Genomic DNA, 14,298 nt, shown 5'->3' on the forward strand with positions numbered 1-14,298 from the left:
CCCAGGGCCGGGCCAGCCTCCCCCAGGGCCCCCAGGACCCCCAAGCCAGGCCACACTCACCTTGCGCTGGTAGAGCTCCTCGGGAGTGGTGGACCTCAGGCTCACCAGGCGGTAGTTCTTGGTGACGGTCCGAGGGCGCTTTCGGGGTGGAGCAAAGCGCTCCATCTCGGTCACAAAGTAGAGGCCTTGCTTGACATAGCCGAAGTACCGAGCCTTGGCAGACATTTCATCCTCTGAGTCGGAGTCCTCGTCTCCGTCCTCTTCCTCCTCTGGCCGGGTGTCCAAACGGGATCTCTTTGGAGCCAGCCTTATCTCACACTGCGGGGAAAGCGCAGACACAAACAGTGACTACCTGAGCTCCCCTTTCCCAGGACAGGGGCACAGAGAGAACTCCCAGGGGAGGGAATGCCCTCTCCCAACCGAGATTGGCTCCTTTTCTGCAGCTTAGAGTCTCAGGGAGGCCTCCAGGGGTCATCCTGGACCCCCCACTCCCTCTCACTGCCCTCCCCCTCACATCCAAGCTGCTGCCAAGGCCTGCTGCCCCAGGCAGAGGGAGGACGTCGGCCCAGGGCTCCCTGGCTTCAAAGCCTGCTCTCTATCCCTCCTCGTGTCACATCTCCCTCAAGAACTAAGGACAGAAAAGCACATCAGGGATGTTTGCTTCAGGCTCGATCTTGCCCAACAGGCTATATCGCTATGACTAAGGAAGGCATCCAATCCTGAAGGCACAGTTCACGGGCGTCGGGCACATCAGCAGATGAGCGGAGGCTCCAAAACTGAAATGGGTTTGAACAACATGCCTTTGGGGCAGCTTCGCGTTCATTCCCTGCTTTAAGACTGAGAAAGGCTCATCTCTGGCTCAGACCTACGGGCTGGAACCTGACCCTGTCCATCAGAGGCAGTGGAGGAAGTCCACTGTCAACATCGCTTCCATTCCAGACTACTTGGTAAGCAAGCTATCCTGAGCCATGCTAAGGGTCTAAGACGGCGGATGGTCTCACAAGGCGCAGCTTTTCAGCACGTGAATACAAATCCCTGCCTTCTTCCCGTCCAGGAAGGGCGGCCCAAGGACTGTGTCCTTAAAAATCTGGGACAAAAGAAGGAGAGTAGTCATGGGCTTTAAGGAGATACCTCACTCTTCCCTTCTCTCTTTCTCAAAAACGTGGGGCAGCTCTCCCACAGAAGCGACAGAGAGGCCTGGCTGTCAAAGATAACTAGGATTCCAGAGGACAGACGGGCTCTGACGGGAAGCCACAGCTCTCTTAAGAATATCTTTAGCAAAGCAAACAGTTGTCATTTTCCATTGACATGAAAACAGCTGAAGGACCTGAGTCTGTAAAGGTTCTAACACTGGAATTTTAAGTGGCCAAGAGAAACTTCCAAGCACTGAATCAGTGAAAATAATGGCAAAGAAATGTTCTATTTAAGAGCAAACTCCTGAAGCAGTCAGAATAGCCCCTGGGAGGACACTGATGACTGGACACCTTTGGCCTGAACCCCACACGGCACCCTGCATCAGACAGGGCAGGAGAAGCTCTATCACCTCGGGGAAAGAACAAATGTTCACACAGAACCCACACCAATGGCCTTCATCCAGCTCTCAGGAGGGTTTTTCTCAGTCACAAAACATGACTCCAAAGACTGGCTTCTGCTAAATAAGAGAGTCTGACCACGGCCGCCCAGGCGACGGCTCAACTGGTGTGCAGGGCTCCCAGGCCAAGGGTCATCCTGGATTCCCCACTCCCTCTCACTGCCCCCACCACCACACCCAAGCTGGTGCCCAGGCCTGCTGCCTTCACCTCTGCAGCGTCTTTCAGGTGCACCCCCTTCTCTCCCCGGACCCTGCGCCCTCCCTGGTGCACACCCTCATCACCTCACACGCAGACTACTGCAATCGCTGCTGGGGGGTCCGCCTGCCTCGGATCTCCCCCTACTCCAGTCCATGCTGCATGCAACCACCAGAGATTCCCTAAAGCACAGGTCTGATCATGTCTCACACCCATGCACATGCCCATGCACATACACACATACACACATACACACACACACAAATATACACACATGCGCACACACACATGAACACACACACACACCTAGCTCAATAGACTGCAGCGACGTTCTATGACCTCTGGGAGCAGAGACAAAACACTGCTTGGCCTTCAAAGCCCTTCCTAACCTGTGCCCTCCTACCTCTCCAGCCTTCCTACCCCTTCCCCTGCATGTACTCTTCACTCCCGTGACAGCGACGCAGGCCTCCTGGCTGTCCCACAAACAAGCCCCTCCATCTCTCAGCCCCACATTTTCTCTGGCTGCCCCGTGCCTGCGCCACTCCCCTCCTCCACTCCAGCTAGCGACCTCCCTGGCTTCCTTCTCTACTCAGCTCAAGGCCCAGTCTGGCCGGAAGCCTTCCCCAGACCTCCTCAGTCTCAGTGCCCCCCTCTGAGGTGGCTCCCCACTGTCCTGGAGATCTGGTTTGTTGCTGCTCGCATCTCTCCCCCATCAGACTGTAAGCTCCTTGAGGGCAGGGGCTGAATTTTGCCTTTCTTACGTCCCCAGAGCTCAGTGCGGAGCCTGGCACGCAGGATGGGCTCTGTAAGTGTTCCGTAACTGACTCAACAAGGTGACATGAAGACAGACTTCTTCAGACTACCATGAAATCATAACTCGCCTACAGGCTGGTTCTCCTGGAAGGCACAAAATTACCTCCAAGCTCAAAAATCCTCCATCGTGAGCAGCGGTGACCTGAGGGGAGGGTTCAAACCATTCACAGGACTTCCCCAGCAAATTTTTCAGGGTTTTCACAGAGGAGACGGTCAAAGCCCCCGAGCAGCGAGCCAAGGTCACAGCGTTGCCAGCCCACCAACTGACATCTATCAGTGGATAGAAGGACTCTTTATCTGAAAAAGAAAGGAAAAGGTGATGAATCAAGGCAGGGTGATGAAGGTAGCAAGAATGCAACAGGTTAAACATCTCACACTGTTCAGTTCTGATTCACTTAGCGGCATTTAAAGTAACAAGTCAATGGCCTGTAACAGAGGAGGCCAGCGGGGCAGCAAGAGGGAGGGACTTCAGATGGGCGAGCTGGATACTGCCCCGGCCCCCCCAACATGAGCAGTGTAGGAGGAGGCCACCCACCCCACAGCCAGACCATCTGGGGAAGAGCAGAGCACAGGACAGAGCGCACAGGAAGAGAAGAGGCAGGGAGACGCCAGCCCACGAGCTCACACGTACACGCACACGCACACAAGGGATCATGGATAAAAAGCAGGACAAGCACTGCGCTTAAGGCACAGGTCCTGAGTTCAAATGATGGCTCTGTTACTAGTGAGATGTGAGACTCTGAGCAAGTCTCTTCCCAATTCTGGGCCTCAGTTTCCTCTTCTGTAAAATGACAAGACATGACCAGAAAATCTTGAAAACTCCTTCCAGCTCTAAATCTGTGATCCTATAGAACTGATGCTTCTACACATCTGGCTAAGGAACCTCCTGGGAAACTGTTGGTCAGCCAGTAAGCCAGTCAATAAGCATTTTATACTTTGCAAGATATCCTGGGTTTAGGGGCTAGATTTTTTTCTTCCCTACTTATTTATTCTATCATTGTTTTGCTTTATTTTGTTTTTTCTGAAAAACTGGAACAATTCATTCTTTCGTCTCATGTAGGTTTTATTTACTTTCCTGAAAACAGAGCTCTGGCAAACCAGGCTTTGATAAAGCCCGTTGGGATTCAAATGGAGTTACTCAACTATGCCTTAAACCCTGGCCAGTAACAGGCCCCAGCCCCAGCCTCACCTGCTCATCATTTGGGTTTAGATGGCCCACTGAGAGTGTAAATAGCAACTGTTTCTGTTCTGGCCAGAAGCTCTGAGGGGCTTCCCTCCCAGATTAATTCTTTTGTGAAGGCAAACTAGGCTATCTTTTGCCTCAGTTCTTACTTAGCCTTAAATCACTGAATAGGTGTTGCCTCAGACAAACTAAGACCTGGGAAAGACCTTGGCTTAAAAAAGTCAGGGTCTCCTGCTGGACCTGGGACCATCACCAGTCGTCCTGACCTATACCTTGCCACTGGACTCCGATGACTCTGGAGGAGAGAGTGAAGCTGGTGACTTTGCACAGCCCTGCCTCACTGAAATTCAATTCACCACCTTATCATTCCACGATGAAAATGCTCTTCCCCACCCCCCCACTCCCCCCGCCCCCCCGCCCCAGCGAGAGAACTGAAGAGCTCTGAGTGCAGATTGAAATGTGGTTTTGGAATTGTCTTGGAACACTGTACTGATAAGATATCAGGGCAGTTTTCCTTTATAATTTCTTGAAATATGATGTTCTGGTTCTTTTTTTGATCATGGCTTTCAGGTAGTCAAAAATTCTTAAATTATCTCTCCTCAATCTATTTTCCAGGTCACTTGTTTTTCCAATGAGATATTTCAATTTTCTTCTACTTTTTCATTTGTTTGGCTTTGTTTTATTGTTTCTTGATGTCCCATGGAGTTATTAGCTTCCACTACCCAATTCTAATTTGGAAGGAATTTTTTCTTCATTAAATTTTTCTACCTCTTTTTACACTTGACCTATTCCGCTTTATAAGGAGTTCTCCTCACTCAATTTTTGTGCCTCTTTTGCCATTTGGCCAATTCTGTTTATTAAGGTATTATTTTCTTTAATATTTTTGTGCCTCTTTGACCAAGCTTTTAATTCTCTTCTAATAATTTTCTTGCATCACTCTCATTTCTTTTCCCAATTTTTCCTCCACCATGCTTATCTCTTTCTTTAACATTTCCAGGAATTCTTGTTTTGAGCCCAATTAGCACTTTTCTTTGAGGCTTTGCTCAGCACTGTTTTCACACTGTTATTGTCTTCTGAGTTTATGTCTTGGTCTTCCCTGCCACCACAGTAGCTTTTTATGGTCAAGTTCTTTTTTTGCTGTTCACTCATTTTTCCAGCCTTTCTCGTGTCTTTGAACTTTAATTAAAGTTGGGCTAGGCTCATCTGGCGGTGGGGAAGTACTGTCCCAAGCATCAGGATTTTTTGTGCCGCTGTTCTTAGGGCTAGTTCTGGGAGTCTGCAAGTTTTCAGTGCTTCCAAGGGGGTGTAATCCAGGGAAAGGTGTAGTCTCATTCTCCTAGTCTGTGCTCTGGTCTTTATCCAGGAAGGACCCCTACCCTTCTGCAACCACAAGTGCTAGTGCTCCTCTTTGCCTTGGAACTGAGAGCAGGGCCCTTGCTGCCGTGTGACTGACCACAAGCACTCCTCTCCACAGCAGAACCACATGTGACCCAGAACTGAGTAGGGGCAACATAAGTGCCAATCAGTGCCAGCTGTATCCAGTGCCAGCAAAGGGTCCCCTGTAATCTCTTTCTGTCCACTTGTCCACACCGCTTACTATCTCTGGGCTGAGAGCTCCCAAAGCCACTGCTGCCACTGTAACAGCCGCCTCTAAGGCCCACAGCCGGTCATGCCACTACACTTTGGGCTGGCCTCTACCCTGGTGTCACAGACTTCTGCCAACCTCCTAAACCGTCTTAGGCTGGCCTTTTGTTGGCCCTGACGTGCTAGAATTCAACTTGAGGAGTTATTTTAAAGTTGCCTGGAGGAGGATGTTGGGAGAATTCAGCTGGGTCCTGGCCTGCACTCTGCCATCTTGGCTCCATCATGACTCCTATTTCTCACAGCCCCTTTGATGGACCTCTCCTCCCCCAGCTCCCACTTTCCCAGCTTTGCTTTCTAATCATGTTTCTCTACTTGTCCTGCCCACCCCACCCCCAGTCCCATCTCCCTTGCCCCAACAGACTATGAGCCACTCATGAGCAGGGCTAGGGCTCTAGTAATCTTTGTTGCCCTGGGGCACAGAGGAGGTACTTGATAAATATGGTTAAATTGTCTTGCTGAATAAATCTACATGAATCTTTACAGATTTTAAACACAAATAAAAAACATAACGTTGCTGACAAGTATATGTAACAGAGGCTCTGAGAAACCCTTGAATACCAGCTCTCTTTAGCAGCTGAGCCCAAGATGTGCCCATCCACCTTGGATAGTAGCTTTTTTTTATTTTTGGGGGGAGAGGGCACCTGAGGCTCTGACAGGCTGAACACCACTCACCTCCAACTCTACAAACTCACCTTTTATTTTTTTCCTTTTCTCAGTGGAGAGCCTCCAATTGGGGTTGATTGCATCATAACCTGGCTAAAAATAAAAATCAGACAGTCATTACACACAGAGGCTGCAGCTGGACGAGCCTCCAGGCCTTACCAACCTGTCTCCTTAAAAACCGCCTTAGGGTGGCTAACGTGGCCTTTCTTATGTCAGAGTCTGACTTCCTTGGAACTTCTCACTCTGGACCAAACCCTGGAAAAGCCCCCCTCTTGCCCTCTAAAATTCACACAAAAGGTACATGAATATGGCCAGCCCACGGCAAAGAGGAAAGCAAGAATAAACGCTCAGGTGACAAAAGGATGCTATAAGCCTTGACTAGGTTCAACTAAACAACTTTCCTTGGCACAACACGCAATTACAAATCCCCCAGTGGGTGTCACAAGAGAACCCAAATCTATCCCTCTCCCCCTCCTTCCATCTCCCAGCTCTGACGGAAACCTGGCTCCCCCCAAGACGCCATGACCTCCCCGGCTCTCCCCCTCCTCATTCCCTCAGCGACCTCTCTTCCTTTGAGGGTCATGCTCTTCATATCTACCACCCAACCAGAATCCTGTCTACTGTCTACAGACCTCCAGGTCACTCCCCTCCCTCCCTCAATGAGCCTGAGACCTGGTCTCAGTCTTTCTCCCGGCCCCCACTCCTGCCCTCATCCTAGAAGACACATGGAAAATGGGTGTCTCCATCCACACTTCCCCTACAGGAAAAGGACCCGTGAAGAGTCACAGGGCGGAGAGTTACCTGCTCCTCTTGACGCCATTCCCCCAGCAGTGTGAGAGATGGGATGGTCCAGAAACTCAGCTTTCCTGAGAAGTGAATGGTGGCCAGAATCGTCCCATTGGGAGAGAGGCTCATCTTGTAGACCCCATCCTGGCCAAGAGCGGGAGGGATAAGGGTTAAGTCAAGGAAGGTCCAGAGCAGGCAACCACAGCTCCACTTTTCCTACTTTCCAGCCATCTCCACCTGCCTAATGGGGGCCTAATGGACTTATCAGGCTGGACTGGGGAATTCAGAAGATTGTAAGCTTCTGTCCTCAAGGAGTCACAACGAAGGTCACTGGGCAAGTGGTGATATTGAGAAAAGCCAAAGCCCAAAAGTTCCAGAGGCACGAAGGCATGCTTCTGTGCTCTAGGACACAGCCATGATGGAGCATCTGTATTCATCTCCAATCAACAACCACTTATTAAGCACCAACTGTATCTCCGGCACTGGGCTTTGTACACTCACACCATGACTGCCAGGAGGCAGCATTCCCCAGCTGGAGGCACTCTGTGCCCTCCACAAATACAGATCGCGCCTCCCAGGGCCATACTGTCCTGATGGCTTTCCCATGCAGCTCCTCAGGCCCAGGAGTGGGGAAGAGTCAATACTATTAAGTCCACTACATAAGCTAGGAAGCTACGAATAAAACCCATTTAAAGTTCTTTTCTCTTCTATGTCTGGTTCAGAAGCCATGACCCCTGATGCCCCATCTTTGAATAAGGGACCTCAGCCAGGCTGCAGTCCACCATCATCTTCCCACCCTTCCCAGGCATCAGAAGAGGTTCCACAAGAGGTTATTATTTTGATTTCTATTTACAGCTAGACCCTCAGGTCCTTGAGGCCTGAACCTGTCCGATCTTTTTGGGGACATTTCCAGGGTACACAACCCAGGATGGTGCTCATTAAAAATCTGTGCAGGAGAGACGGCAAGAACTGACGGCTAGGGAGCCTGGACCGCTCGCTCTCCATCCCGAGCACATCACACCAACTCTCTGAGCCTCAGTTTTCTCTTCGGCTCCCAGGATTCCACCGTCCTGGTATGACTGACCTTACGAGGCTGTTTTAAGAAAAAGAACTAGTGGGGCAGCTAGGTGGCACAGTGGATAGAGTTCCGGTCTTGGAGCCAGGAGCACCTGAGTTCAAATCTAGCCTCAGACACTTGACACTTACTAGCTGTGTAAGCCTGGACAAGTCACTTAACCCTGACTGCCTCACCAAAAAACAAACAAAAAAAAAAATCAAAACAGAAAAAGAACTAGCAGGGAAGTCCAGGAACTAGTGGGAAGGACGCTTCTTTTTCACTAAAATGTTAAGTGATAGTTGTTATCATTTGACAGTTTAAGATGGGCAGAGCCAAGATGGCAAAGCATTGAGGAGCAGTGCAGCGCGCTCCTCTCCAAAAACCTCCTCCAAACAGATTTAGAAAATGTACCAGACCAGACCCCAACAGGGCAATCCAGAAAGTCACAGTGGGTTGTTTTCCAGGCCATCTCAGCAGAGGGAGATAGACAGGGAGGGCTGCGGACACTGGGGACGGGTCAGGGCAGCCCCCTAGGAGAGATCTCAGACCCCTACCCACTGCCAGACCCACCAGACACAGCCAATGTGGAAATCTTAGAGAGACTATTCACGTTTGTTTTAGGTTTTGTTTTTCTTGTCTTCTCGTGGTGGGGGATTGAGGTGGGAGGGTAAGAAAGTAGATCTTGGATGATTAAAACAAATATATTTTCAAAAAGAAAGTTTAAAATTAAGATTAAGACTGGTTTTCAATTTAACCTTTCTCAAATTCCACACCAAGTCTCCCATTCTCCCCCCTCCCCTCCTGGCTCTACCCTCTGGGCCCAAAGGGACAGAGGCCAGTCTCTGATCACTGGCCTACCTTCCACCCCCATGAATGCAGCCATCACTCGTGGACCCTCAGAGGCTTCTTTTGTTCAGGCATCAGCCTGATGGGGTATGGGCCCAAGCTAAGACCTCTGCCCCTTGCCCCAAAAAGAAAATGGCTCCCATTTGTCTATGGGCCCCAGAAAACCCTAAAACTTTTCTTACTCTGGTCTCAAAAGGTTCCTTTTCTACTCTTCCTTATCTCCCTTTGAAAGCCCTAGCCCCACCTTTTGATCTTATTCAGATGCCTTTCAAACTTCTTCCTTCCAGTTCCCTTCAGGTTATCTATTCTTATTCAACCTCTCATCTCAGCTTCATTATCTATTCCACATTCCAATCAGAATTCTCCCTAAGTCACCTAGACCCTTTTCCCAGCCCCTCCTCTGGTCCCCCAAAATTACTTAAGTGTATATAAGATCCACCCTGGCCCCCATTTAAATGCTGAGACTTTCTTATGCCCGCTCGTCCCTATGGGCGTTACTAATATTCAGATTTCTTAAGAGTCTGGCCTGTATGGTTTATCTCTAATAAACTTTTTCTCTGTCTAAAAGAAGATTTGGGTTGAATTCATTCAGGCAGGGCCCGCGTGTCATGATCTCGGGGTCCCAGCATCCCTAAACCTCTAGACCTCATCACTGCCAACACTCAGAAGACAGGGCCTCGAGGCCTCCACCATCCTGCCTACCTCCTCCAGACCCTCTCCAGCTATCAAGGCTGTTGTTAAACTGTGATACCCAGAACAGAATCCAATCCTCTGAAGGGGTCTGAAAAGGCCAAGGACACGGACATCGCTTCCTCCCCACTGATGCTATGCCCTAATTGATGCAGCCCCGAGGCCTCCGGCTGAGAAGGGCCTACGGGAGGATTCAAACTCAAGCCTTCCCGACTCCAGGTCCAGCCATCTCCCCACCAAGGACCTGCAGGCACCACGGATCCCACAGTGGGGGGTCGATGGGGGGGATGGGGGAGCCGGGCCAGGCCAGGCAGCAGCTGCACTGAGGACCCAGGCCCACTCACACAGCAAACCTCCCGGAGAAAGGCAGGGCCCTCTGGGCAATGGGAGGAAATGAATTCTTTAATCTCCTGCAAATCACAATAAAGAGGAACCTGCCACTTTTAAACCAGAATCCCTCAAACTGCATTAGCATTTGTAAGGAAAGTAAATAATTACATCCTCCTCTTTGCTCCTGCATCTGAAATCTGTACTAGAAAAGCAAGACATTTTAAGGGGAGCTCAAATTTAAAGGGATTTATTTATTCAAAGTGATATTCACTGGATTGAAATGTGGCTGGGCATTCCCCTTAGTTGTTGTAGTTATTTTGTCATTTTTCAACAGTCTGACTCTTCAAGACCCCATGGGGGGGTTTACTGGTAGAGACACTAGAGTGGTGTGCCATTTCCTTCTCCAGCTCACGTTACAGATTAGGAAAGTGAGGCAAACAGGGTAAAGTGACTTGTCCAGAGTCACACAGCTAGTGAGTGTCTAAGGCCAGATTTGAACACAGGGAGATGAGTCTTTCTGACTCCAGACCCAGTCCTCTCCAAGTCTGGTCCATGCAAAAGGAATTAGATGGTCTGGCAGGGGGCTCCCCTTTGCTTCAAGCCTGGGGAGGGTCTCTCCTGGGAGGCCTTGGCTCTCTTTTGGCATCAGGGCCAAGAAATTATGGAAGAGGTCTGAGCAAGGCGGACATCAGCAGAAGAGCGAGAGGACGACAGGCGCCCACCAACTTGGGAAGTTCAGGTGAAGGCTCACTGGAGGCAGCAATGGACTGGCACCAGCATCCCCAGCATAGGGGACAAACAGACGTCCACAAAGAGATCTCCGGAGGATGGCGCTGCCCCCGGGGGCTTCCTGTCTCCCCTCCTCCTGGGCAGGGCAGTGCCCCATGGGCACCGGCCAGCACACCGAGCCCCAGGGGCTGTGCTCCTTTGCAGATCAGGGGCTACCAAGCCAGGGCTCTGAGAGCAAGGACAGTGGCGACCATGGTGCTGTCTCCCTGGGAGACACCTGATACGTCGGGGTCAAAGCCTGACGTTTCTCCCAAAAGAATGTGAGAATGTGACATTGTTTATATCCCTGTGCATTACCTGCTCTTGACCCTGTCGGCTGTAAAGCTTCACATTAAAAATCCTCAACAGTCCCAGTCTCTTTGGCACCTAGAAAACAAAAGCAAAAATTACCAAGGGCAAGGGTGGCAGCCCAGACAAAGACAGGTCAAGCCGACAAGCATGTGCCCAGAGGCCGGCTGCTCCTTGCCTCCCAGACACCGGGTATCATTTCACAAGACCTTCTCAAACTCGAGGCTCTTAGATGTCACGGGTTTGGCACAGGATTCACAGGAGAAGGCTCTGGGCAAGGCTGCCCCGGCTTTGGGGTAATCCTGGCACCTCTGGGAAGGCCAAGGCAGCCTGACCCCAGAGAGGGACTCACCAGGCTGCGAGGGCTGGGCGCAGCCTTCCTTCCCAGGCCGCCTCTCTCCACCTCACCCAACCTCGACTGGGAAACGTGGCAGGCTGTGCCCCGTTCCTCTTGTCCTTACCTTGTGTGTACCTGGTCTCCCCTTAGACAGTGGGCACCTTGAGGGCAGGGGCTGGCACACTGCCTGGCACACAGCAGGTGCTTAATCAGTGTTCACTGACTGACTGGCTGACATCCTCCCCTTGAGAGCGCTCTGTCAAGAAGCACAGCTTCCAAGCTCCCAGGAGGTCGCCAGGCAGAAGGGGAGGGACTACTGGTTTGGCGAAGGGCTGGCCCAGGGCCCTGGGAGCCCCTCCAACCCTGACACCCCCAGCCAGTAAGGCCTCGCCCCAATAATTACCAGTTATTCATTTTTCATGTGCTCATTTCACATAAAAGGATAGACCTCTCTCCTTCCCTCCCTCCCTCACTCAGTCAGTCAACAAGCACCATCATTCAGGGCCCTCTTGGTGCCAGGCAGGCACTATTGGAAGCACTGGGCCACTTGTCCCTGCTTAGAAGAAGGGATCCTTCATGATCCCTGCACGTCTAGCACACAGAAGGAGCTCAATACATGCCTGCTGGTTGGCTGAATGAATGACAAACCACCTCCCAAGTACTTACGAGGTGCCAAACACTGTGCAAATATAAAACCTAGAACGAGGCTTAGGAGGGCGGGCAGCACAGTGGATAGAGGTGGAGAGCGGGATCAAAAGTCCAGGAAGACCTGAATTCAAATCCAGCTTTAGGACCCTGGTGAGTCACTTAACTTCCCAGCCTCAATTGCCTCATCAGTAAAATGGAGGTAATAATAGCACCCGCTCCCAGAACCATAGTGAGGATGGAATGAGCTCTTGCTAACGCCTTTTGCAAATCTGGAAGCTCCATATAAATGTTAGCTATTATCATTATTATCATCAGTCTCTGCCCTCGAGGACCTTACATTCTAGTGGTGGAGAGAAGACTTAGGGCATGTGGCCAGGAAAAAATATTTGGGTTTGGGAATTCCTAGACCGGTGAGTGGTGCCATATGGAGCAGGCAGGCTATGGAAGGAGGGCTGGTGGAGGCCTGAGAAGGGGAAGCATCGATTGCCATGAAAGGGTTAAGTCCTTCAGGGCTTGGAGCGGTGCTTGAGAAGGCCAGGGTTAAGGGACTGAGCAGCTACGAATACTCCTGAGAGTCAGTCAGCTAGATGCACCCAAAGGGCGAGAAAAGACACCCTGGGAGAAGAAAACAAGCCGGGACCCCTGGGACCAGAAACTAAGAATTCACCGCAAAGCGGCAGGTCTGTCGCAGAGCAAGAAGGAGGTGCCCACGAAACAGAAGCCAATAGAGCAATGAGCTCTTAGCGAGTGGCTCCTGTGTGCCAGGCACTGCGCTAAGCAGTGGGACACAAGCAGCAGAAGGAAACCATTCCTGCTCCAAAGGAGCTTCTGTCCCGCGGAGACGAGTACAACAACGTAAACGTCTAGATACAAACCTGGGAAAGGAGCCAAGCACGGAGTGGTTTAGGGGGCAGCAGAAGACTTTGGGGCTCGAGCCCCTCATTAAAGAGCACAGGGCCCCACGGAGGGGCCCTCAGGGCCCTCGGGGGTGGCCTGACGGCCCAGGAGCCTTCCGTCACAAAGGCTCCAGAAGCACAGCGGAGCTCATGTTCTAGGTCCCAGGCAGCCACAGGAGTCGGTGGAGGGGTCACAGAGTCAGACTTTAGCAGACGCGGGGACGATGGAGAGACTGGAGGCAGGGAGGCCCCCGGAGCTACCGCCATAACCAAGTAAGGGGCCTGGACTAAGGTGGTGGGCTGTGAGCTGAGGGGGGGCGCTGGGTGAGAGTTGCACCCGGCTTGGGGAGATGGGAGCCTGGAGGACCGAAGGCGCGACTCTGCGCCACTGCAAACACACTCTAGCACGCGTCATTAAAGGGGACATCTCAAGTCATTCAGCTCACACGCCACCTCCAAGGCCACCTCCACGCTGTCTTAGGAAACGTCCACAACTAGCACAGGCCTGGGCTGGACCAGCACAAACGTGCAGGGGCAAACCCGAAGGCTCCCCTGAGACTGGCAAAGGAAGCTGTGGAAGAAGGCGTGGCTCACCCCTGGCGACAGTGGTGGGTGCCACGGGAGAAGGCATGGCTCAGCCCTGTTGACAGTGGCAGGTGCCATGGGAGAAGGCATGGCTCAGCCCTGGAGACAAGTGGCACTACTGAAGACATGGCTCAGCCCTGTTGACAGTGGCAGGTGCCATGGGAGAAGGCGTGGCTCAGCCCTGGTGACGGTGGCTGGTGCCAGGGACTTCACCCCTCTTCCTCCTAGGGCCAGCCTTCCCTCTGCTGATGGTCTCCTATTTACACTGGCAACAGCCTGTTTGCACAGAGGTGTTTGCTCACTGTCTCCCCCACCAGACTGGAAGCTCCTCGAGGGCAGGGGCTGCCCTGGGCCTTTCCTGTATCCCCAGTGCTTAGCACTATGCCTGGCACACTTTATTGTTCAGTTGTTTCAGTCATGTCCAAATCTCCATGACCCCATGGGGGGTTTTCTGGGCAAAGGTATCGGAGTGCTTTGCCATTTCTTTCTCCAGATCACTTTACAGGTAAGGAAACTGAGGCAAACAAGGGGTAAGTGACTTGCCCAGGGTCACACAGCTAGTAAGCGTCTGAGTTCAAATTTGAACTCAGATCCTCTGACTCCAGGGTCAGCACTCTATCCGCTGTGCCACCTAGCTGCCCTGGAACACAGTAGGTGTTTAATAAATGCTTGATGACTAAGCTGATTGCGCCAATGTCTGTAGCCCGTTCATCCATTCTCAAACCCTCCAGAAAGAGACCCCTCACCCGGCTTCCCTGAACCAGGAGGTTCCAAGGCCTTACAAAGCTTCATTATCCTACTTCCTCTGCCTGCTCTGCTCTCTGGACAGGGCTAAGAAAGGGCATTCCGTCTCCAGGCTGGGGCTCGCAGCTCAAGGATGAGCCCTAAGCTGGAGAGCTGGCCTCAAGTGTGTCTACTAAGCCGTAGGAGGGCTGCAATCTGCACCGGAGAAAGGA

The 14,298-nt window shown here is 51.7% G+C and overlaps 1 protein-coding gene across 2 annotated transcripts in view; it reads right to left on the reverse strand.

Moving 5' to 3' along the window:
- Positions 1-14,298, reverse strand: part of NBAS (neuroblastoma amplified sequence) — a 267,157-nt gene that overhangs the window by 217,491 nt on the left and 35,368 nt on the right. For both annotated transcript variants that reach the window (XM_027855628.1, XM_027855629.1), the window contains 5 exons: positions 10,886-10,954; positions 6,892-7,020; positions 6,120-6,183; positions 2,704-2,897; positions 61-318 (listed from right to left, as the gene is read on the reverse strand). In XM_027855628.1, coding sequence (XP_027711429.1) covers positions 61-318; positions 2,704-2,897; positions 6,120-6,183; positions 6,892-7,020; positions 10,886-10,954 — 714 coding nt within the window. The remainder of the gene's footprint in view (positions 1-60; positions 319-2,703; positions 2,898-6,119; positions 6,184-6,891; positions 7,021-10,885; positions 10,955-14,298) is intronic.

The sequence above is a fragment of the Vombatus ursinus genome, unplaced genomic scaffold (assembly GCF_900497805.2).
Source record: "Vombatus ursinus unplaced genomic scaffold, bare-nosed wombat genome assembly UNPS02010980.1, whole genome shotgun sequence".
NCBI lineage: Eukaryota > Metazoa > Chordata > Mammalia > Diprotodontia > Vombatidae > Vombatus > Vombatus ursinus.